Source organism: Gymnoscopelus microlampas, assembly GCF_963454915.1.
Source record: "Gymnoscopelus microlampas genome assembly, chromosome: 20".
Lineage (NCBI taxonomy): Eukaryota > Metazoa > Chordata > Actinopteri > Myctophiformes > Myctophidae > Gymnoscopelus > Gymnoscopelus microlampas.
The window spans coordinates 30,002,408-30,027,545 of record NC_139957.1 but is presented as its reverse complement, the minus strand read 5'-3'; the positions used below and the strand labels follow the sequence as shown (position 1 = coordinate 30,027,545).

Here is a 25,138-nt window from a genome sequence, read left to right as displayed (position 1 = left end):
TGGATACATTTTATACTAATTGGCTATTCAAAAATAGCAGATCTACAAGCTCACAGGGTGTCACTTTGTGCCACACTGCGAGCTTGTAGGCCTACATCTGCTATTTTTGAACACTTTTGAAAAACTTTTTGTAGATTTTCTGAATTTTTGTAACATGAATCTTCTCTTTTGGGGGTCCCTGGCACAAAGCATTTTCAGATGAGGGGTCCACGGCCAAATACATATCAATTTGGGGCTCCTTAGCACGAAAACGTTTGAGAACTACTGTGTTAGACTGTTCCTTACTAGTAAATCTTCCTTACTAGTAAAAGTTTGATTACTATTAGCCTACTATATGATTTGTTGGTCAGCAGGCAATAAACCGCATGCAGTTTGTTGTGCTGCCACCCAGTGGCTACAATCATCCTTTAAAATCAGACACAACAGCTGTCACATTCACATACCTATAGGCTATTTAGTAGGCCTATTTAGATTTCCTCTTCTTGCTCTATTTATTTAGGCTATTTTAATCTCAGGAGAGTATGTTATCGTATGTCTTTAAATGTCTATGAATTGAATACACAGGACCTCGGAATCACAATCATAATCAGCTGTATTGTCACATCACAGGTTTACAGAGTAAAAAAGTGGGTGAAATTCGTTTTCGTGCATAGGTCCCATCGTATCGTTATTTCTATAGAAAACACTAAGAAGGGGAAGAAGAAGAAGAAGAGGGGGGGGGGGGGGGGGGGGTCAAGGGGGAAAGGAGATCAAACAAGTTATCTACATATTTACACATGGTAGTACGGCCGTATGGTAGCTACCTGAGATAAGGTATAACGTTAAAGGTGCGTGAGCATAGCAGCAAACGTACAGACTTTAGCCTATACTGTGCATGATGATATACTGTACTTAGGTGCAAAATGTCAGTGCGTGTCGACCGCATAATACTCCACATAAAGTAGACTGACGTACAGTACGTCACGTACTGGTAGCTATAATCCGTAAGTGGGTCCATGAGGAATGAAGAAATGCACTCCTCAATGTCAATAATCAGTTAAAAAAAGTCAAGTCACTTGACGTTGTCCCTGGTATAAACCACAGGTAGGTCCAAGGAAGAGCAAAGGTCCGAGACCAGCCTGACAGCATCGCCTGTCATCAGGCTCATGCCTTGTTCAGCAGTAGGCCTATGACTTGACGTGAAAACTGTTCAAGAACATGGCCTCAATGTAAACAAGTCATTAGGACTGTTTGTGTTATCCTTTTAGCATTATTGTATGATTGTACCTCTGTGCTATTTTGCAAACTGTTAATAAAGTATTCAATCAATCAAACCTGATTGGCGACCACCAGGTGCTTCAGTGCAGCAGAGTCATCCACACGGCGACGCCAAATATTCACCAACACAGGGATAATACTGTCCCAGAGCAGAGCTCATTATAATTAATTGTTCATTTAAAATGTATGACTTCATTGTGTCATTTCAGCTATTTGCTTCGGTATATATCACATAATACGGGGACCAAGCTCCATCTCGAAAGTCATGGAAAAAATAGTCTATGAACAGGTCGACAAGTATCTTGCCGAGAAAAATCTAATCTACAAATTCCAATCTGGCTTCAGAACAAACCACTCCACTGACACATGCCTTCTCTATTTGAACGACTCTATCAAACAAGAGATTGAAAAGGGCAAATATTGCGGCATGGTCATGCTGGACCTCCAGAAGGCTTTTGACACCGTTAATCACCCGATTATGATCAATAAGCTCAGAGCAATAGGTTTTGATGACACGTCAGTGAACTGGATGAGATCCTACCTGGAAGGGAGGGAGCAAGTGGTGGAAGTAAACGGCACCCAGTCCCCCCCCCTCCCAGTGACTTGTGGTGTTCCCCAAGGAAGTATACTAGGACCCTTACTGTTCCTGATATATGTGAATGACATGTCGTCAGCCTGCGACTGCAACCTGTTCCTGTTCGCAGATGACTCGGCCCTGCTAGTCTCGGACAGGGACAGGCTGCAGGTTGAGAAAACTCTCAGCTCTGAACTCAACAAGATCTGCATCTGGCTCTCCGACAACAAGCTCTCATTACACCTGGGCAAAACGGAATGCATCCTCTTTGGGTCCACTCCCAACCTCAGAAAGGCAGAGAGCTTCACGATCAAAGCGGGTGATGATATCATCAAAAGAAAAAACGAAATTACCTACCTGGGCTCTATCTTGGAGGCTGACCTCTCTGGTGACAAAAATGCTGAAAAAACGATCAAAACGGTCCACAAAAAAACACGCTATTTGCGGAGTATTGATCGTAAAGTCAGTAAGAAGACTCTGAAGACTCTTGCAGTGGCCCTCATACAAGGTCATTACGATTATGCATGTACTTCATGGTATCACAACACCACCAAGGCCTTAAAAACAAGGCTCCAAACATCCCAAAACAAACTTGTAAGGCTACTTCTTGGCCTCAACTACAAAATCCATCTAACCCCTGATCATTTTGATAGGATTGGATGGCTTAGGGTTGCGGACAGAGTACAGCAACTTGCTATGGGCCTGGTCTTCAAGATATATCACAACATTGGGATCCCCCTGTATTTGTCAAAATACTTCCAAAATGTTAATGATGTCCACGATCACAATACCAGAGGCAGCTCCACAAACCTTGTCCAACCCTTTTTTGGCTCAACAAAGGGAAGTAACTCGTTCTCATGCTATTCATCAAAAATGTGGAACGCCCTACCAAAAGGAGTAAAGGAGTGTAAAACCCTACTCTCTTTCAAAACAGCCCTAAAGATACACCTTCAGGAGGCTGCAATTGGAAAATGGCCCCTGTCCAAGTCCTAACCTAACCTACCCCCCTACCCCCCCCCCCCCTCTCTCCGTCTCCTTTTGTACATATTTCTCACTCTTCATACCAGTAACCTGTAAACTGATTGTATGACATTCTATAGTAGTTGTGTATATCTGTCTGTCTCTTATATGTCATCATGATTTGTGTGCATGGGGAACTCATTTGAAACAAGCTCTGTGCTTTTATGAGTCTTCCAGTTTAGTAGACCTTGTATTGTGAATTTGTACTTCCATGTACTGTTGTTCTCATGTCTTACTAAATAAAGTACATCAATCAATCAATCAACCAACGTTATGCACTTGTGTCGGCTTGTGCCTATGTGCATGTGGCCTGGAGGATGGGTTGTTGTTGATGGAGTCCAGTCTTGTATGGGGCGCCCTCTCCTGGCCGGTATGGGCCAACGATTTGGATAAAAAGTCAGAGTGGGCAACTAAGGTCAAGGACCAGTCTTTACGAGATGATAGGCGTGGAGCTCGTAAAAATGTAATAAAAAGAAGGCGTGGATCTCGTGTTGTGTTGTGCCAAGGTGCTTATCCCCATCACAATGTGTTCCCCCTTCAGCATAATGCATATGGGTCTATTATAGGCATGTCAAATTGTGACATATTGACTCAAATACACAATGTGTGTGTGTGTGTGTGTGTGTGTGTGTGTGTGTGTGTGTGTGTGTGTGTGTGTGTGTGTGTGTGTGTGTGTGTGTTTCTGCTCATCCCTGTGATTTTACTGATTATGTCATTTTGACCAAAAAGTTGATATCTTTGGCATGTAATTCCCGCAGTTTCATGAAAATTCATTCACTTCTCTGTTTAAAAAAAAGAAGCATATAGGTCGGCTATTTTCGTGCACAACACCGACAAACAATGGAGCATAAATTGAGCTATAATGGGTTTGTGAGTGTAGTGATGCTGTTCGGGTTCGGTTTGAAAGGGCCATTATTAGGCAGGAGGATTGTCCATGCCCCTCTCTCTGCCGCCAGCTGAGTTTCCTGTCTCTCTACTATCCTATCTATATAAATAAAGTAAAAACTAATAACATACATATGAAAGTGGAGATGAGATGTTCTATAGTATCAGAGCCACAATTAACATATTTGAAACAGGAAAAAGTAATTTATTATTTAATATACATAGCATTTAAAACTAGATAACATCATTTCTGTTTTTCAAATATGTTACACAGCTCTTGTCATTGAAATGTACTTGCTTTTTTTGCTTTACAAAATAAGACCAAGCTCTGAAATAATAGGATATCCTGCCCTTTAATTACTGCATGATTCCTCTTTTTTTGTTTTTGGTACAGAAAAGTAGTTATAGCTTTTACACATGATTTCTTTTCATTTTGTTTTGTTTTTTATAAAAGAAAAGAAAAATCATCTTTTTAAACCGTTTATATTATTTGATGAAAATAAAACTGCTGTAATAGTAGTGGCATGAACTAGACAGAATAATGCCTGAGATTTAGCTTTACATCAGAGTAAAATGGACACACTGTAAACCATAACATACTGTAGTTAGTACATGGCTGGAGTAGAGGTGGAAGAGATTTTGAACATTGTTCCTTACCTTGGAAGCAGAGTCAACAATGTAATATAGTTAGGTGCAAATTAATTAACAGTATAAGTACTGACAATCTGTTCCAGGCTGACAGTACCACAATCTGTACAGGTTTGTGCCGAAGAAATAGTTGGCCTATAATAACTACTAGTTAAATAGCACAGGTTTGCCTCTACTAAAATGTGTGGGACTGTTGTAATTAGTAGTCACTGTATTGCACAATCAGGACAGGGAAATAGGAGAAACACAGAATTGGCCTGTAGTCTATAGGCAAGCACCTGAGAAGGCCTCATTTCAAAGCGTAGTGCACACATTGTGATGCTGATGTCTGTGCACTGTGGAAAACATAGTTAAACTCTCCACTAGGTGGCCTCCAAGACCTGACAGTGATAAGTAATGGAATCCCTTTCATCCAGGTCTGTGCAGTGGGGTCACTAGAGAGAGAACTATAAAACATGCCATGGTGCAACAATGGGCACACCCCATATTATCATTAAAGGCTATTTTGACAATCTTCTTAGAATCAAGACCTCATTTCATCAAATGATACAGTATTACACATTCATTGCCATTAAAAGCGTAAACGAATCATTGCAACATGAAAGCTATATGGGATGTTTTTGTTTTTTGTAATCATTTTTGCTTTGCTGAGACTTAGTAGTCTGGTGAAAATTACTTTCCACTTCCCATACATATGGCAACCACAAATATGCGATGACAGAGTGTAGTTATTATCGACAGAATTATCCTTATTTACATGGCTATCGTGACTTACATTCTTTTGAGTAATCAGAGTCCCATGGGAACTCTGGCACAATCACATAAGAAACATGTCACAAGGCCTTTTGTATACGCAGAAAGTAAAACAAAACAAATGATCCATCGATGGCCTGCTCTCCCTACTTTGTGCTGCAAACTGCGACAGATGACTGCTGCAATGTGTCAGTTCAACATCTTTTATTGCCTGGTACTTCCCTTTATCTACTTCTTCTGTAGGCAGGCAGGCATTTGTGAAACATTAGTGTGTGTGTGTGTGTGTGTGTGTGTGTGTGTCTGTGTGTCTGTGTGTCTGTGTGTCTGTGTGTGTGTGTGTGTGTGTGTGTGTGTGTGTGTGTGTGTGTGTGTGTGTGTGTGTGTGTGTGTGTGTGTGTGTGTGTGTGTGTGTAGAGAGTTGGTATCAGACCAGACCCTTAGGTTCCCTTTTAAGCAGCAGCATCTCTGAATCAACAGAAAAGGGTCCAGTCGTAGTCTGTGTGCCTGCACATCGTGATTTCTTTTCTCCCATCCATTACAGTCTCTGTTCCGAAGCCTGGCTCAGCAGGGGCAATAAGGACGACCACTAAGGCGTACCCGAGTAGTAGAAGTAGTATTAGTAGGGTTGGGGAGGGCGGGCAGGTTGCTTTGTACACCACCTTGGATCGATCCTATGCATATGAGCTCGCAGAGGCGTCTTGTGTGCTTTTCGGTGTTCATATTAATTGGGGGTCAGATGCCAGTCTTGTCGCTGTAGAACGGCGTGACGTGAAACATGTAGCAATGTGTGCACACCCTGACCGGCTTCACTTGGCCATAGCGGGGGAGGGGAGCCGAATGGGAGGAGCAGCGGGAGCAGAATATCTGAAATGACAAAGTGACAGGCACAGAGTTGATACCATGATACCATGTAATATCTCATAATCTGTCGTCTGTTTCACAATCTATAATACATCAATGTGGCCTTTTATCGACCTTCTACTGTCAATAGAGGATCAATACAATGTATATATGACTTAGGTTCAAATCAGTCATGAGGGAGGTGGAGGAGGAGAGAGTGTGTACCTTTCCACAGCTCCTACAGTGGTGCTTCCGGCGGATGACTGTGAAAGGGGCCTTGCAGGCGATACAAGAGCTACAGGCCTCGTCTGGGACCCAGTCTGGAGGATCTGGGGACAACAAAGACAACAACAACAGTGAACGTTCCAACCTATATGAACTTCCATTCTGTTTCCTGGATACCAAAAATGCCTGGTTTGTTGGTCTCCTGTTAGCTAGCTATCTAGCTATAATGTTCAGTTGTTATTATGGTGAGAAAACACAACACAACAATACTGGGAGAACTGTTGTGGGCTTCAATCCCAGAGTCCTGCCATTGTTACAGATGATGTTATGCTAAAATGGTTGATGACAGCTAATGTGCAAAGCCTATGCTAACTACAGGAATAATATTAACCAACCAAAAGTCGCCCAGATGTGTGCAAGGGTTGTTGGCTTGTCTCCTATCAACATGAGAGCATTCAAATAAAACTGTCTATAGTAGCCAGCTCTGTCACTGTATGTCTGGTGGTGAGTTGAAGGGAAAGAGTACTGTGCTGACATTTCAACCAACCATCTGTTTTCTGTATATGTGTGCAAACAGTAGATTTGCTGACCTTCAAACTGACCCTCCCGGGCCTTGGCTGCCAGCTCAGAGGAGGAAATGGTCTCCTGACACAGAGCACAGTCCTCCAGCACGGCACTGCGCAGGCCAGGAGCTGCTGGATGCCAGAGAAGATAACGTTACATGAGGCCAATGTTAGTCCTCCCCATAGCCAACAGTCAGTGACAAAACCATCCATAAGAGATGTACCGTATACGTTAAATCTGTCCCCCACCTTTCTTCTGCTTGTCATTGTCCCCCTCCTCACACTTGGTTGCCATGACTTCAAACAGCGTCTTGAGGATGCTACGCAGGTCACTAGCGTAGTTGGTCTGCAGCTGGTCAGCGACACCTGCATGTCACAGGAGGACACAGTGGACATGAGATTCAGAGACAGAAAGAGAGACAAAGTGAGCAGGAAAAGGGCGGCGCAATTTGTCCTTCTTTTTTTATACCTGATATACAAACGAAGAGGCGGTGGATGAGGTCACTGCTGCTGTGGAAGCGTGAGCGGATCTTGTTCCTGGCGGCCATCTTGGCAGCCTGCAGGGCCAGTTGGATTTCTTGATGGTCTAGGTCTTCTGACATCTCTGAGCTGGTGGTTAGACTGCTAACAGGGCTGGAGGGAGGGATGGATGCCGGGGGCAGAATTAATGAATGTCACAGTGCCATTTTTAAAAGCAAATGATATTCCATACCACGTAACAGATTTCAATCTCAACGTGAAATATGGTGCCTTAAGAATCACCAAGCAGACACTGAATATGAAATGAAATGCAGACTCTTGAACACCACTGCTGCAGACGGATTTTCAATACTCTTCATTACACCTGCTGACATACCAGTACACCAATATTAATGTAATTATAAGGACACAATGCAGGCTAAACACAGTTGTACTTGAGGGTTTCCCCAGCCTGATGATCCATCATTAGAGGTCATAATTGTAGAATGTACGACATATGTACAACAGTTTGGTCATGTACACAGCATAACATGAGTAAGCCTGTGAATCGCTAAGTTTTGAATGGACGCTTGCCGCTCACTGATCACTCAACATGTATGTATTGTTAAAGTGAACATCTTTGATTACATCGACCCCAATTCTTCTCTATCTATCTATATATCTATGCACGGCATCTGTGTGTGTGTGTGTGTGTGTGTGTGTGTGTGTGTGTGTGTGTGTGTGTGTGTGTGTGTGTGTGTGTGTGTGTGTGTGTGTGTGTGTGTGTGTGTGTGTGTGTGTGTATGTGTGTTCGTCCTGTTTCCCCTGCGTATCTCCATAACAGTCCAACCAATCGACTTCCCTGAAGAATGCATGGAATCTTCTGTGTGTGTGTGTGTGTGTGTGTGTGAGTGTGAGTGTGAGTGTGAGTGTGAGTGTGAGTGTGAGTGTGAGTGTGAGTGTGAGTGTGAGTGTGAGTGTGTGTGTGTGTGTGTGTGTGTGTGTGTGTGTGTGTGTGTGACAGTCTGACATCACAGACATATTTGAACGTGGCTGACACAGAGCTCCATATTAGGACACAGATAGTCTCGCGTAGCCAGACAACTATTCCACAATCTCAGAATGCTATATAGAGTTTGGAACTACTCCCGAAATCCGAACATGGAAGCTGGCATCTGTTCGTCATTTCCGTTCACGAAAATATATTTTAAAATGTCTTCACATTTAATTGTTTTATTTACATAGCAGCAAGCTATATATGCTTAGATGATTTTTTATTTATATTAGGATACATTTGCGTGACTGTAAAGACAAAACGTAAGTGGGGAGGAGGCTTCACATCTGCTTTATCGCTTGTTCATGATCAGAGATTCCGTGCTCCAGACTGTATGACCGGAAGCATTTGGAAATTGTGGGAGGCAACAGTCTGGCCACGCGAGACTAGGACACGGATAACTCATCGTGACCTCATCATGAGACAGGAGTAAACATAGTTGTGCATGTAATCTCTGTGTATATCTGTCTGTCCGTTTGTGTCCTGTCTATCTCAATAACCGACACCATCCTATCGATTGCCCTCAAACTTGCTGTGTGTATTGCTGAGGATCCGAGGGAGTGATTTAAATCCACAAATCTCGATCTTTCTGTCTGTGTCCCTTTTATGCCCATATATGAAGATCTCTATATGACTTTCTATCCCTTTTATGACCGGTATCACTAGATTGGGCAATTGCAAGTAAGTTTAAGTTCCTAAACTTTAAATGATCCCTGGCTAATAAGCCATATACTGTATGCCTTAATACACTATAATTGCCCTCTATAACTCAAATAAAAAATGACTTAAATATTGTATTTATTTTAGAAATAGTTAATCTTTTACTCAAGTGGGACAATGCCCGTCGCACGCTGATGATGTCATTTGTCCATGTGTGGTCCAGCCCTATGGAATTCATGTGCTAATAAAAAACAACTTAATACTTCCTAAGGTTAATATGAGAATCAAATACGTTTTTAGTTAGCACATGCATTCCATAGATTCCATAAGGCTGGGCCCTAGCAACGGGCTTTGTCCCCCTTGAGTAAAATAAATAAAATATTTAAGGTGTTTTTCATTTGTAATTTTAGTTATAGAGGGCAATTATAATGTTGAAGCGATAACATTCATATTCAATATTTCCATGAGTGAGTGGTTACCTGGGAGTGTAAGCACTGCTCGAAAGACTACATGTGGTGACAGACACACTCTCACAGTCACTACTTGACACAGAGCTGAGTGGCGAGTTCCCAAAACTAGAATCAACAACAAAAAAGAAATACAAACTTTAAATAATAATTAAAGCAAAGCAAATATGTAATGGTGAAATAAAAACATGGATTATGCAAAGTGTTCAAATGAAAAACAAATGCATAAATGATGTAATAAGGTGGGGAAAAAACCCTGAAAACTGATATTTTCCCACATGTTTATGTAAGACTGTTATGTAAAAGAGTGCTTTGTGCAAACGTATGTCAAATAGGAGGTTCGTAACCCATCATCCAAACACAAAGGGAGAGGGGACCCTCTGAAATGACAGCCCACCTTGAGATCTTTCTGACGTCTTCCTTGGCGTACCGTTCTGAATCTTTATTTCCTAGCTTGTCTCTTTCCCTGTCCTTGTCCCAGCCTCCACTTGACGGCTGCCCCCCCTCAGTTCTTAACTGGAGGTGGTGCTGGTGGCAGGGAGAGGGTCCCTCCTCTCCGCTGGGGCTTCTGCCCACCACAACCTGCTGGTGCCCCCCAGGCCCCGGGGCCAACCCCAGGCACTTCTCACAGACCTCTGCCCCCACCTCCTCATCCAGCAGGGGCTCTGAGGAGTTGCGGGAAGAGCTGGCCGTCAGTTGGGAGGAGTCTCCTTTACTGAGAATTTCCTGACTTGGGGGAGGCAGGCGGCAAGCGGACGACTGAATAACAGCACTGGGGGGTGGGACCCTACAGTGTTTGTCCAATCCCAGGGCAAAGCCCAGCCCCAGCCCGGTTCTCTCTGTGGTGATGCCATCATCATGGCCGTCCTCGCAACTGCCACAGCACACGCAGGAGTTGAGCAGGCAGTGAGTGGCCACCAAGGGACCGCAGGGCTCAGTCTCCGAGGAAGTGGGCCTTGGCAGCAGCAGCTTGTCCACAGCCAGCTCTGTCAGGCTAGGGGAACGCGGGTTGAAGATGACTGTAGCGGACAACTTCATCCCACCCATACGGTGGGCTATGACTTCCGCGGTCTCGGAGGCGGAACCCTCCAACCCCACCTCCCAGCCATTTGTGTAAGGCAGGGGCTCTGAGCCGGGAGCAGATGTACAAGGGGGGCGTTTGGAGCCAGGGCACTGTGGGTTCAGGCCACGCGGCTGCAGGCACGGGCCGCCTGACCGAGTCTCGGACGGCCAAACGTTTCTGGACGGTTCAGGCAGGGGGCCCAGCCTGTGCTGCCCAGGCTCGGAAGCTTTGGAAGGAGAGGCCCGATGACTGTTGGCCTCTCTTGAGTTCCTGCTTGCATTGTCTCCTGCTGCATCTAAGTCCTCCATGAAGAAGACCCGATCCTCCTCCTCTACGTAGAGTCCAGTCCTGCCCCGGCACCGCAGGAGCCTGCAGGGAGAGGCCTCGGTGCTGGAAGCCCTGCTGGAGCCTCCCGCCTGGCGGCCCGGGGAGTGGCCCTGGCTGGGTGGTGACAGCAGGGTGGACATCTCGTCCCCCACGCGGTACACCATCCTGTTCAGCTGCTCCAGTTCCTCCTCGTCGTACTGCATGGAGCAGGCAAGCTCTGCCTCCTCTGCCTCCTCACACAAAAGGCCCTGTTCCGGCTCCTCCTCCCCGCTCTCCGTCTCAACCTCCTCCCACTCTGTTCCAGCCTCCCCCGACTCCGACTCCTCCTGGCTGGGAGGGACGAACAGAGGCATGTTATCCTGAGCCTCCTGGTTCTCCGCCTTGGGAGTGCTGTTAGTGGGGCTGCAGGATGAGGGGCGTTTGGGAGCCGGTGTTGGTTCTGGGGCCTGTGCCGGTGCTGGTGTGGTGTTTGAGGCAAGTCCCTGGGCAGAGGAACAGTCCCCGTCCTGAGAGATACAGAGGCTCCTCTCCAGTGTCGACAACTCGTCTTCTGTCAGCGTCTGCAGCAGGTCTCTGGAACAACAAAACCAAACACCGGTTCATCAATGTAAATTTATAACATTTTGGGAGGACATATTTTGTCCCCTTTGTCTAAAATCTAAGAGCATTTTTGTTCCCCTTTGCCACAGAATAGTTTTGACATGAGTATGGCATTTAAAAGAAGTGTAAGAGTAGATTAAACACGGTGTAATTCACAGCCTTTGACCTCAGTTGTTTACTTGGGGATAGTACCTGATTTTCTTTAGTAAAGTGCGGAATGGCCGGAAGAGCTCAGACATGTCCTCAGATTTTCGATCGAGGCTGAGCGGACCTTCCGAATACACGACCAAACCACTGAAGTGAGAGGAGAAAGACATGTTTAAAATTCTGTGAGTGTAAGAGAAGGGTGGGAAGGAGAGAAAGAGAGGTACATGGAAGAATGGGAGGGAGGGGCAACACTTACCACACAATGGCTAGTCTGGGAATTGTAAACATCAGTGCAGGTTCATAGTCATCGATCATGTCTTGTGTGAGATAGCCCAGCTTCAGAGCTCTGAGACAAAAAGTACAGGAGAAATAAAAATACAAGCAAATAAGCAATGACAAACTATAAACTTCACTGCCTTTCCTCCAAATATTAACTCCTGATGCCCCCACTCTTTCCATGTTCAAAGCCTCCCTCAAAACCCACCTTTTCAGACTTGCTTTCCCTGCCTAACTCAAACAAATCTCCCTTTCTGCTTTTTAGTCTTAGCTTATCGTTTTTAGCCTTTTAACTTTTTCGCTTCAGTATTTCTGAAAGATTTTGACAATAATAACATGCCCATAATAGGGAAGCCATGTCTAAAGTGGTTAAGTCTCCCATGCACTCTTTGACTACCTGACGACTATGGGAGACTCACCAATGGGAGATACTAAGTGGCTACCTCCCAAAAAGGCTATGGGTAAACTCACCTCTCCACAGTCTCACAGAAGAGCACAATAACTTCTTGCTGGACATAGTATTCTTTGGGAGACTTCACAGGCACCATGGCTGACACATAACTGGCAGAGGAAGAAGGAAGAAAGGATAGAGGGAAGGATGGAAGCAGAATGAGGCAATATCAACACCAAATGAAACAATCATAATGGAGATTGATGCTAACGAGCCTGGTGCTGGCCTCTCTTACCTGAGCTCAAACTCAGCAAAAAGGCTGTCGAAATGGCGCAGTGCGTCCTTCATGCGGTCTGTGTAGAAGTTGAGGTCTCTGAGGGCCTGGTCCCTGGTGATGGTGCGTACCTCCTCCAGGCTGCGTGTTAGGTCCTTAGCCAGAGGTCTCATGGCCATGCTCTCTATCTCCCTGTTCATAATGATAGACCCAGCGGCCAAGCACTACAAACAAACACAGTCGCAAAACAATGAGTTTCGTTTGACAAAGTGATTCATTTTGGAAGTGTCAATTTGAGACAAAAGAATGAGACAGGGTATGTGAGTATGTGCACCACGTGTGCAGTGTGCAATGTACAGTACATGTAAGCAATTATTGTGCATGATATGTAAGACTTGTTCAAGGTTGTTTTTCCACAGGCTGATACTGGGGGAATTCAGTACCTCGGCTCCAAACCACAACTGCCCTGCCAGGTTGTCATGACGAATCTCCTCTGGGAACTTTACGCAGAAGTCTCTGTTGGCACGGTCGCCAGGGATACATTCATCCATGATCTGATTGATAATATTCAGCACATTGTCCTGCATACATGAGAGAGAGAGACACAGACTGACAGTGAAGAAAATTGAAAAAACTAGCTGAACGGGATGAGCTGGGGACACACAAGGCTGATCCTGGAAAAACAAGATTCTCAGCCTTCACTCTGGCCCCACTGTTCTAGGATCACCTTTTTACTCTCAGTTAAGTGGGGGAATAGATTGCGAATAGACTGAAAACAATTAAAGAAAAGCACATGCTGAAAAACTCCCAATAAAAGTGCTATTGTAAAGCCCATAATTCCTGTGTTGCGCACAGTGAGAGCTAATCAAGAGCTTGTGTGCCGCTGGCGTGTACAACGGCCATAACAATGACTCAGTGAGCCTTTCAGTCAGCCGCGGCTGCACTGCACGCTGTAATCTCGCCAGGCACAGCACTGCGTCTTTCTTTGCTCGCCCAGAGGAGCGAGATTAAAAAGGCTTTGAGAAGGAAAGCTTAACCACAGAGTCCGTTATGGCTGCTGTGTGCTGTCCGGCCGGTGAGTACCCCAGGACCACTACCATCTCGGTAACACAACGCCTCAACTCTTTGTTGCAGATCCATAAATCAGCGGCTATAGTGGCTATAGTTACACACTACAGATACGTTTGTAATCATCCTGGAATAATGACACTGTCTGGCATGGCACCTGCTCCATCAACTAAAAGGAAACTTGGGGTTTATGATCCTTTACTGTGTACTACCGGTTTCTCCTTTCAGTCACTACTTTTCTCACTTTCCCTTTCTTCATTTTCCATTGCTAACATACATACACATACATACACATAGTACAGTATACTGTATCCATTAACAAGTGGACATGTACTGTATATGTGCGCACAATGTTTCCTACTCCAGCAGGCCATACTGTGGAAGCAGCCATGCCAACATAATGTGAACAGCTTGCCAGTGCAACCCACAGAGCTCCGTGAATAGGAGCTGATAGCACCAGTGGCAGGTTCAAGTGGACAGCTTTGGCGTGAGAGCACTTGTGTTCTATTCTTGGGGACCTTGGGGGTTGAGGGGCATCACTGAAGCATGCAGGTAACATGCTGCTCACATTGTGTTCCAAGACCTCGGGAGGCAGGCCGCTGAAAGAGACTCGAGACTGAAAAATCACCTCAGAGTTTACAAGCGTTTGGTTCGCCGTTAAAAAGTTTGCAACTTTGTGGAAAAAATTATGTCTGGAGCTGACATAAATCCTACCAGGTGAGAAAAATATATGCTGTGGGAACAGGAGATGGTGCAACCCACCACCTCCCCACTGTTAATTTTCTGGAGCAAGAGGGTGAGATACGGACAGAGCCTGAGCAGGATTGTTGATTCACAATCGCTGGGAAAACCTTCGCAGTCAGCGAAAAAAAAAAACTGAGTTTGCAGAGCACGACATAACAGCAAAACTAACATCCAGCACTTCACGGTATGGTCATTTGGGGTGATAATGAAGTGAATAAAGGAAAGTAAGCAGAGAGAAAGGGTTGTTTAGGGAGGGAGAACAACAATGACAGAGCAGAAGAGATAAGGGATTGGGAGAAAGTGAGTGTTTAGGGAGGAAGAATAGGAGAGAGACAGAGAACTAGAAAACAGTAAGTGTCCAAGTGATGACCTTTTTAATTGACTCTCCTTGTGTGAACCCCCTCTGCCTGCCCCCCTCCAGGACCACGACCACCCACAGTGTGAGCATCATTCACTCACCATCCCCATCTTCAGCTCCTGAGCACTGACTGCAAATAGACCTGCGATGATGGCGCACTATAACCCCACATACAGCAGCTATTCACATTCTATTCCCAGGTTGCTGTGGGTCTTTGCTAACTCAGAGCTGTAACGTGTATGTGTGTGGGGTCGGGGGGAGCTCTGGCACCAACCGTCAAATAGGAAGTTACTGTCAATATTGTCTATCTCAGACGCTTACTAATTAATATTCTCTGAGGTTTACAAACACCAGGTATTTTTTATTTCTGAAATATCCAGTTACCTCAGTCCAACTATACAGTATATAGTCCTACTGTACAGTGGCTTCATCCAAGTAAGTCTCGTAACGATTTGCTTGTAACCTACATAACACACTGGCCGAGTTATCAACACAAGACAAGTGTGTTCACTAGCTTCCAAACAAAGCCCCCCTTATCTCACCTTATCAGGGAAAATGCAACAGCTTGGCCAATCAATGTTTAGTAAGGCAGTTGCCATATCACTCCACCCCACATATCTTTAAATACTTTCTGCTTCCAGGTCAAATCAAGGTTCAATGAGGTGCTTACGCGCATGACTTCAAACAAACATCAAAACAACAACCATATGAACTCCTGACCCAATTTCATAAATTCAAAGCCAGTGGATAATCACAACTCAACTGCTCCAGTTATAGGCACTACACTTGGCACAAATAACTAGTTCTGTATTTAATAACGGTTAAGAGGCATAAACTCACAAATCCAAAAATAAAATAGAACATTAGAAGAATAAGTCAGAACTCCACTGACTTCAGATACAAATGTAAAGTTAACAATTATAAAACATGTGATGGTTTGTATACGGTTTGTAAGATTAGCTCCAAATAAACACATAGACACACAAACAGACCAAACCCTCTTAACGGCTAGCCTCCTAAGGAGGAATAGGCACAATGTGACGTTGGGAGTGTAAACGGACCTGACATGAGCGGAACTGGTTGACCAGCAGGGTGCATCTCTGAGGGTCCTTCCTGCCGTCCAAACTGTCCAGCTCGGTGGCCACCTGGTTCAGCTCTTCATCGGCATAGTAGAACTGGGCCAAGAGCTGAGGGTCCGTCCTCTGCACAGAGAGAGAGGCAGAGATGTGGAGGGAGAGGTCAGGTCATGGAAAACAGTACACACAAAACGCAAGAGGAGCATAGATCTAGCAATATATCGACATGTTTGAGGGGAGAAGAACGTGACATGAAAAGCTGCACTTTTCACCTGAAAATCAAGCATAGTGTTATTCTTCCTTTTCAACATGCAACACCGTCGTACAAGGGAGTATGAATAAATCTTAGCAGTGAAGGAAAAGCGTGGTAGGGGTAGGGTGCGCGGGGCTCTCCATTCCAAAAGACATTTTAAGTTTAACCCATTGGTTAACCCATTAAGACCTTATACGATTCTACATTTATTATTTTTTCATATCTAAAAAAAATATCTGCTATTTTTTAATAGCCAAATAAATCTAAAGTGACACATATGCGTTCCAGGTCTTAATGGGTTAATAATGAATGGGTCGTATTTATTTTGTTATTATTATTATTATTATGGGGAAGTATATGTTGTTCCCTGTTTGAGCAATATCACTTGTTCAAGCCTTCTCTAACATTCTACACTACAAAAAATAAGCAAAAAGTAATGAAAAAAAGTATGATGCCTGACAGTGTCTGCCTGATATCAGTCAGAATAGAAAGACTGTATCAGAGGCTGTATCGGATTGATATCGGTATCGGCCGATAGCTGGGGGGGGGGGGGGGGGGGGTATTGGCTACAACAAATAATGAAGCTGTGGCGATTCTGACGAGGGGAGTTAACAGATGGTTAATATCGCGTGGAAGCTCCCCGGAAGAGCAGGTGTAATTAGAGAGGCTGGCCCTGGTAAAAGATTGGTGTCATTATCGCACATGATGCCCGCGTACTGTTGAGGAAGAGCACAGCAGATTATTCCACCGCTGCGTGGAGCACATGTACTGCCATGCCACACAGAGTGAGGCAGGTGGCTACAGAGACATGGGCCAATTTAGGTTACAGATGTGAAATTAAATTAAATCTCGCACACCACCAGTAACATACTCAAATTTGCAGAATTTCATGGGTAACGTTTCGAACCACCAGGCACTTCTTCAGACCTTAACCAACAGTGTAGACACAGGCAGCTTAAATCAGTGTGTCATCATCACCATTCAGCCATCATCAGTCCCAAAATCAGACCTCAGTCCTGTGTGCTATGACATCAACTATTACAAAACATTTCACAAAATACATATCAAACTTCCGGGCACCAAGTCTACCAAGTCTACAATGAAGCCTGACAGCGTGTTGCGGGTTCGAGTCCCGATCCCCACAGCCTTTGCTGCGTGTCACTCCCAATCTCTCTCTGCCCATTCCCTGTCAGCCAACTGTCCTACCAATCAATAATAAAGGCATCAAAAATAAAATAAATGTAAAAATAAAATAAATATACATCAGGACTCATCATAATGCCGTCATAATGCAACCTAAAGAGGTGCCTCTTGTCTACTCTAAGGTATGCTAAATAAGGGGCAAAAGAATATCCTATGTATGACACTTTAGGTTATGGACACACACGCATACGCACACGCACACACACACAGACACACACACGCATACGCATACGCACACACACACACACACACACACACACACACACACACACACACACACACACACACACACACACACACACACACACACACACACACACACACACACACACACACACACACACACACAGATATACAGTACATGCACACAGACACTACAGGTCTTGTAGAGGGCTGGAGGTGATGGAATTGTTAAGGGTTTTCATAAAAGGCGACCACATGCTGACGTGTCTCATCATCACACAGCGGGCAGGTACCACAGGAGCACAGCCTCAACAAGGACAGTGTGATGATGATGCACACTGACGCACACCACAACGCTAAACAGTGTTATTTGCCATGTGTCTTCTGGAACTGCTTGGGGGACTCAAACTGAATAGAGATATTTACTGAACAAACCACCTCTCAGAAGGAGACCTTTTCCCTGAAGTTAGCTCTACTTCGAATGGATCCAATGTAGTTATTATTTAGTCACAAGATCTTGTTAATACTTTCAATTGGTTAAATATTTATAATAAACCCGGACACTTTAAATCGTTTTTCAAAAATAGCAGATATACAAGCTCACAATGTGTTGCAGTGCGCTGCATTGTGAGCTTAGAGATCGGATAATTTGGCGCAACTGTCTGGTACAACAAAGTAAGGCATTTACAACAAAAAAATATAGCTGCAAGCAGCAATGAGCGGTTTCGAGAATAAGAGAGAGAGAGAGAGAGAGAGAGTGGCACACAGACACTGGCAGAGTGGCAGAGTGGCAGACTGGCAGACTGGCAGACTGGCAGACTGGACAGTGACAGAGTGACAGACAGACAGTGACAGAGTGGCAGACAGACACTGACAGACTGGCGGACAGACTGTGACAGACTGGCAGACTGTGACAGACTGGCAGACCGGCAGACTGTGACAGAGTGGCAGACTGGCAGACTGTGACAGAGTGGCAGACTGGCAGACTGTGACAGAGTGGCAGACTGTGACAGACTGGCAGACTGGCAGACTGGCAGACTGGCAGACTGTGACAGAGTGGCAGACTGGCAGACTGTGACAGACTGGCAGACTGGCAGACTGGCAGACTGTGACAGAGTGGCAGAGTGGCAGACTGTGGCAGACTGGCAGACTGTGACAGAGTGGCAGACTGGCAGACTGTGTGACAGAGTGGCAGACTGGCAGACTGGCAGACTGTCACAGAGTGGCAGACTGGCAGACTGGCAGACAGACAGACAGTGACAGAGTGGCAGACTGGCAGACTAGCAGACTGTGACAGAGTGGCAGACTGGCAGACAGACAGACTGTGGCAGACTGGCAGACTGGCAGACAGACAGACAGTGACAGAGTGGCAGACTGGCAGACTGTGACAGAGTGGCAGACTGGCAGACTGTGACAGAGTGGCAGACTGTGACAGAGTGGCAGACTGGCAGACTGGCAGACTGTGACAGAGTGGCAGAGTGGCAGACTGTGACAGAGTGGCAGACAGACAGACAGACTGTGACAGAGTGGCAGACTGGCAGACTGGCAGACAGACAGACAGTGACAGAGTGGCAGACTGGCAGACAGACAGACTGTGGCAGACTGGCAGACTGGCAGACAGACAGACAGTGACAGAGTGGCAGACTGGCAGACAGACAGACTGTGACAGAGTGGCAGACTGGCAGACAGACAGACAGACAGTGACAGAGTGGCAGACTGGCAGACTGGCAGACAGACAGACAGTGACAGAGTGGCAGACTGGCAGACAGACAGACTGTGACAGAGTGACAGAGTGACAGAGTGGCAGACTGGCAGACTGGCAGACAGACAGACAGTGACAGAGTGGCAGACTGGCAGACAGACAGACAGACAGACAGACAGACAGACAGACAGACAGACAGACAGACAGACAGACAGACAGACAGACAGACAGACAGTGACAGAGTGGCAGACTGGCAGACAGACAGACAGTGACAGAGTGGCAGACTGGCAGACAGACAGACAGTGACATAGTGGCAGACTGGCAGACAGACAGACAGTGACAGAGTGGCAGACTGGCAGACAGACAGACAGTGACAGAGTGGCAGACAGTGACAGAGTGGCAGATTGGCAGACAGACAGTGACAGAGTGAGAGAGAGGCAGACAGACAGACAGGCTACCAGGAGTATGTTTGTAACAAAGTAAGAATTCCAAATAATGATCACCTCAATGCATTGTTGGGGACAGGGATCAAACCAGCGACCTATGGATTCACAGGCTGCCTCTCTTCTTATTGAACTAGAAATATAGCCTCCCTGATGGTGTCTGTTGATATCTATAGGTTTTTCAGTTCGTTATGAACCAAGCCTCTGTTTTGCTAACTACTCTAGATTACTGGTTGACAAATATTTAGCAATAAAGTTTTGTTTTGTGTTCTCGGAACGAAAACTAGTGAAAGTAGCCGATCTACAAGCTCACAAAACGTTGCTATCTGAAAAGTTGTGAGATTGTAGATCGGCTATTTTCACAATGAAGTATGTCATACATTAAAAGAGAGACACAACTATAAGTAATATGCTCAATAAGCCATAGAAACATAGAAGACTGAGCTTAAGGTCATGTTTTCTGCAATGCCACCTCTCACCCTCCCTCAGTGTGTGTGAGAGAGAGAGAGAGAGAGAGAGAGAGAGAGAGAGAGAGAGAGAGACATGGAAACGGAATAAATTGAAGAGAGAGAGAGAGAAAGACAAACCCTCACTAACCCTAACCTCAGTAAAACAACGCCTAAGCCTATCCTCAAAAAACACTATGTGTAAACCCAAGAATGCGAAATCATGATCACCTCAATACATTGTCAGGGACAGGGATCGTACCAGCGACCCACAGACTCACAGGCTGCCTCTCTTCTCAATGAGCTAGATATATGGCCTCCCTGACAGTGTCTGTTGACATCTATAATTATTTTCGTCCATTATGAACCAAGCCTCTGTGTCCTAAACTACTCTAGATAACTGGTTCACAAACCATTTAGCAATAAAGATGTTTTTTGTCTCCTCAGAACGAACTAGTGAAAGTTGCCGATCTACAAGCTGTTGTTTGATTGTAGATCGGCTATTTTCAGAAAGAAGTATGTGAAATTGCAAAAACAAACTCTCTCAAATAAGCATTTCAGGTTATCTTTAAAAATTGCATATGCATTAATTGACAAAATCATGTTGTGTGCAACGCAATTTAAAGGAAATCTGCATCAAGTGAGGTTTGAACTAGTAACCTTGGGGTTGAGAGGCACAGATGTAAGCTAGAAGCCATTGGACCAACAGACCTGACCTGGTGAATGAAGAGAGAGAGAGAGAGAGAGAGAGATGGAAAAATAATAGATTGAAGAGAGAGATGGAAACGGAATAGATTGAAGAAAGAGAGAGATGGAAACGGAATAGATTGAAGAGAGAGAGAGATGGAAACGGAATGGATTGAAGAGAGAGAGATGGAAACGGAATGGATTGATTGGCCATCTCAACCTATTGCCATTAACAGGAATCGAACCCTCAACCTTCGGATTCATAGGCTGCAACACTACCTATTGTGCTATAGCTTTGTCCAGGCTGAAGTTGTCTGTTGAAGATAATTAACTCTTGCCTTCTGTCATGAACCAAGCCCCTGTTTCACTAACACTAAGATCACTCGTTCAAAAACCATTTACCAATAGAGAAATTGTATGTCTCCTCGGAACCGAAACCAGTGAAAGCAGCCGATCTACAAGCTCAGAAACACATTGCTATCTGAAAAGTGTTGAGATTGTAGATCGGCTATTTTCAGAATGAAGTATGTCATACATTGCAAAAACATGGGGTTGAACTAGTGACCTCCGGACTCATAGGCTGCCTTTCTTCTCATTGAGCTAGAGATATGATAGCCCTGGTGGTGTCTGTTGATATATATAACTCTTTCCGTCCCTGACGGACCAGGCCTCTGTTTTGTTAACTACTCTAGATCACTGCTTCCCTAGAAAGAAGCAATGATAAGTAATATGCACAATAAGCCATAGAAACATAGAAGACTGAACTTGAGAGAAAGAAGACCATGCAATTAACAAATGAGCATTTTAAACCCTCACTAACCCTAACCTCAGTAAAACAACACCTAAGCCTATCCTCAAGACTATGTGTAAACCCAAGAATGCCAAATCATGATCATCTCAATACATTGTCAGGGACAGGGATCGCACCAGTGACCCACGGACTCACAGACTGTCTCTCTTCTCATTGAGCTATGTCCTCCCTGACAGTGTCTGTTCTTTTGTCTCCTCAGAACGAACTAGTGAAAGTAGCCGATCTACAAGCTGTTGTTAGATTGTAGATCGGCTATTTTCACAATGAAGTATGTCATACATTGAAAAAACGTACTCCCTCAAATAAGCATTTCAGGTTCTTTAACAATTACACGTGTATTAATTGACACAATCATATTGTCTGCAATGCAACTTTAATGAAGTCTGCATCAAGTGAGGCTTGAACTGGTGACCTTCAGGTTGTGGGGCACACATTTAAGCGAGAAGCCACCAACAGACAAGAACCTGTGAAAAGGGAGTTCACACACATGACACACTTTCATGCAAATTGCTCAGAAATCCTGGATTTAAATGTTTTTCAAACTGCTCAAAATTGCAGACAATCTAAGGGCAGAGCTTACTGGTCAAAGTGATACATGTGTTCCTCATGAGTCAAGGCACATGTGTAAGCAGGTTTAACGGCTGTCGGCCAAACGAGGCATGACTTTTGCCTGTTTAAAGTTTGCATTTTCAAAAAATTGCTATAGCGCCCCCCTTTGACCAATTGGAGTAAGATTGGTTTCAGTGATACTTGGAATGACCCTCTACAATATTGCAAAGTGTCAAACAAATGTAAGTCTGCATGTATGTGTTAGGGGCAGATGAATAATTGTCATAAAACTGCAATTTTCATTGGCTTATAAAAGCTTAACGTTTTCACTTATGGAAAATCCGCTTGCTCACGTCTGTCGGCATTGGTCCAAAGTTCATGTGTATACAGTTTCGTACAGATTGCTCAATCTGTACGAAGGAAGAGTCTTTTTTACTACTTTTCATAGAATTCGAAATGGTGGGAGATCTAAAGGTCAGAGGTCAAAAGTCCGAGTGTGAAAGTTGTTAGGCATGAGGAGACGCATGTGTGCATCGAAGTTTCATGGCTGTGGGTCAAACAGGGCATGAGTTGTACCTGTTCAAAGTTGGCATATTTCAATTGAGTGCTACAGCGCCACCCTTTGGCCAATGGTTGTGAGTTTCGGGTTTTCGCCGTTTGGCATAGCCCTCTACCATATTGCCGAATTTCATAAAAAGTGACCACGCGGTTAGGCCAGAACTGCCAAAAGCGGCGGAAGAATAGTGAAAGCCTAGTATCCCAAGAAAGGCTTCGAGCCTGTTGGCCTCGAAACCTTAACAAGTTGAAATAGAGATACAAGGTTTCTGGCTGACAACAAAATGATACACAGCTGTCCCCTCCAGTGTAATCTTTTACACTCTATGGGTTTTGGGTGGATGGCTGTTGTGGTGGAAGCACAGAGAAGTGGCCATACATTACACGTATGGCCGCAAATCTGAATCCTGGTCCCAACTGGGATGGTCAGTATGAGCATAGTTTGCCAGTAAACTTGTCCATCTAGAAATGAGCCTCACACCATCCCAAGTTGGATGTATACCGTCTCTCCTAATCAGAGCAGGTATCGTATTCAAGTCGTATCCTTAACGTTATTTATAAATGTTATTTATGTACATTACTTATAAAGGCTACATAATTACGGTATGTGGACACCACATCGACAACAAGTGGTTGAATGATGAGATACGGCACTACATGTCATCATTAATATGCACAAACACACTGTGTGTTGCTGATTCTAAGTGTAGGACTAGGATTCCAAAATATGTTTATTGTTACATTGAACGATTCTAGGCCCCCTTGTTTCTTGGAATTACAATGTTTTTAAAAGAGGGGAGGAAGGTCCATCTTTGAAACAGGTACACACAGTAAAATCCAAGTTACGGGTCCATTTGGTTCCATTTGCACAGTCTTTGAGGTTAAACTAACACTGAGGATTTTAATGAGTACACAGAGGTGATGTCCCTGGGAGTTTACGGTCTTAATGTCATCATACGTCTCACAAGACAAACGTCAATGTCTGCTCAAATACGCTCAGATGGGGAGGGCGTGTGATTGCACACCTTGTAATTTACCTGTTTTCACACACATTTGTGGTAAGTATACACGTAGGGAGGCAGGTCACTCACACACACGCGCGTACACACACACACACACACACACACACACACACACACACACACACACACACACACACACACACACACACACACACACACACACACACACACACACACACACACACACACACACACACACACACACAGTTATGAGCCTGTCTAACTCAAATCTTCTTCCTGGTTTTCCGGTTCTCTTGGATCTGTCAATTTTACAGTCATACAAATTACTAAAACTGGTTTGGCAATCTTTGAGAGAGAGAGAGAGAGAGAGAGAGAGAGAGAGAGAGAGAGAGAGAGAGAGAGAGAGAGAGAGAGAGAATGCAGGGTAATGCTATAACTATGCGTCAGGTTCTTTGTGTGAAAGATCAATAGAGAAGGTTTAGCATTACTGCATATTTGGTTTATTATTCAATTTGGGTCAAGCATCTAGCACAGGTGTAGGTGTGTTGGATAAACAACACTGTATAATATTTTACTAATACTGTTGGAGTACGGTAACAGACAGAGGAGGTCCCGCCCACACAGCTGCCAAGAAACATGAACACAAATGCATACGGCGGTAGTAGCATTAGCTACTGTACAGTACGCAAAGATACTGTGAGTGTTTCACACTGATCTCAATTGTTCATCCTCAACAAGGTCACATACACACTCCATCTCTATATATAAATCACCTGTGAAGGATGGGAATACAAAATGCTGCGCCCAGCTGCTTTGGTAATGAGACAAAAAGGACGAGAAAAAACAAAGAGGAGATTTGCCGACTACAATATGGAGAACTAGCACAAACTTTAATTTGGGGATTCTCTATAGGTCTATGACAGCATTAACGGCAATCCTCTGTGAAGACCTCTGTTGGTGAACAGGAATTACGTCATGCCCGACTGATTGGAAGTTTAAGTTTTTGTTGCAGTATACTGGAACCGATTACAAGGAGCTAAAGATAGCCAGTATTACCCAATACCTGTTGATATTTTTGGGTCCCCACCAGCAATGTTTGTGAATAAGCTCTTCATGTAGTCTCACAAGGTATAAAATAAGAGTTGGATATCAATAAGTACAATAAGAGACATATGTCTGATAAATATTTTAGGCTATGTGCTTCATATAAAAAAGAATGAAAAATACTGATATATAAAGCAATGCACTTAAAATAGGCTAACATTACTCTCACATCAGATTTTAAAACAAGGTAATGTAGATAACTCTCAACTAGTGCGAGTACACTGCTTTAAGAAATCCTTTCTCAAATCTATTCTTTACAAGAGAATTTGTCTGCACTTTTATCAACAGGTTGTTCACCAATTAGACCACCAACCAACTAATCCAGGTCCAATCCAATCAGGAAGATCATTCAGTTTAACATTACACAATTATGTGTGAGTGGATACATTTTTATAACTAAGGTCAATATGAATTATCTGAAGGGCAGAATAAGGGGCAACAGAGGCCTCCAGTGTTCCTCGTAAGGGTGCCATCAATTCCTTAGCAAAGA

General features: G+C 44.4%; 1 protein-coding gene across 3 annotated transcripts in view; it reads right to left on the bottom strand.

Annotated features, from left to right (window-relative positions):
- Positions 1–3,934: 3,934 nt before the first annotated feature.
- zfyve28 (zinc finger, FYVE domain containing 28) overlaps positions 3,935–25,138 on the bottom strand; it is a 33,529-nt gene continuing 12,325 nt past the window's right edge. Inside the window, exons 2-14 of one of the 3 annotated variants that reach the window (XM_084044428.1) lie at positions 15,715–15,855; positions 12,927–13,064; positions 12,505–12,707; positions 12,290–12,379; positions 11,799–11,888; positions 11,588–11,689; positions 9,803–11,368; positions 9,418–9,513; positions 7,235–7,398; positions 7,015–7,131; positions 6,793–6,897; positions 6,203–6,306; positions 3,935–6,001 (exon numbers count right to left, since the gene is read on the bottom strand). In XM_084044428.1, coding sequence (XP_083900554.1) covers positions 5,870–6,001; positions 6,203–6,306; positions 6,793–6,897; positions 7,015–7,131; positions 7,235–7,398; positions 9,418–9,513; positions 9,803–11,368; positions 11,588–11,689; positions 11,799–11,888; positions 12,290–12,379; positions 12,505–12,707; positions 12,927–13,064; positions 15,715–15,855 — 3,048 coding nt within the window. In that variant the 3' untranslated portion in view covers positions 3,935–5,869. The remainder of the gene's footprint in view (positions 6,002–6,202; positions 6,307–6,792; positions 6,898–7,014; positions 7,132–7,234; positions 7,399–9,417; positions 9,514–9,802; positions 11,369–11,587; positions 11,690–11,798; positions 11,889–12,289; positions 12,380–12,504; positions 12,708–12,926; positions 13,065–15,714; positions 15,856–25,138) is intronic. The other 2 variants (XM_084044429.1, XM_084044430.1) reach the window with 2 other exon arrangements.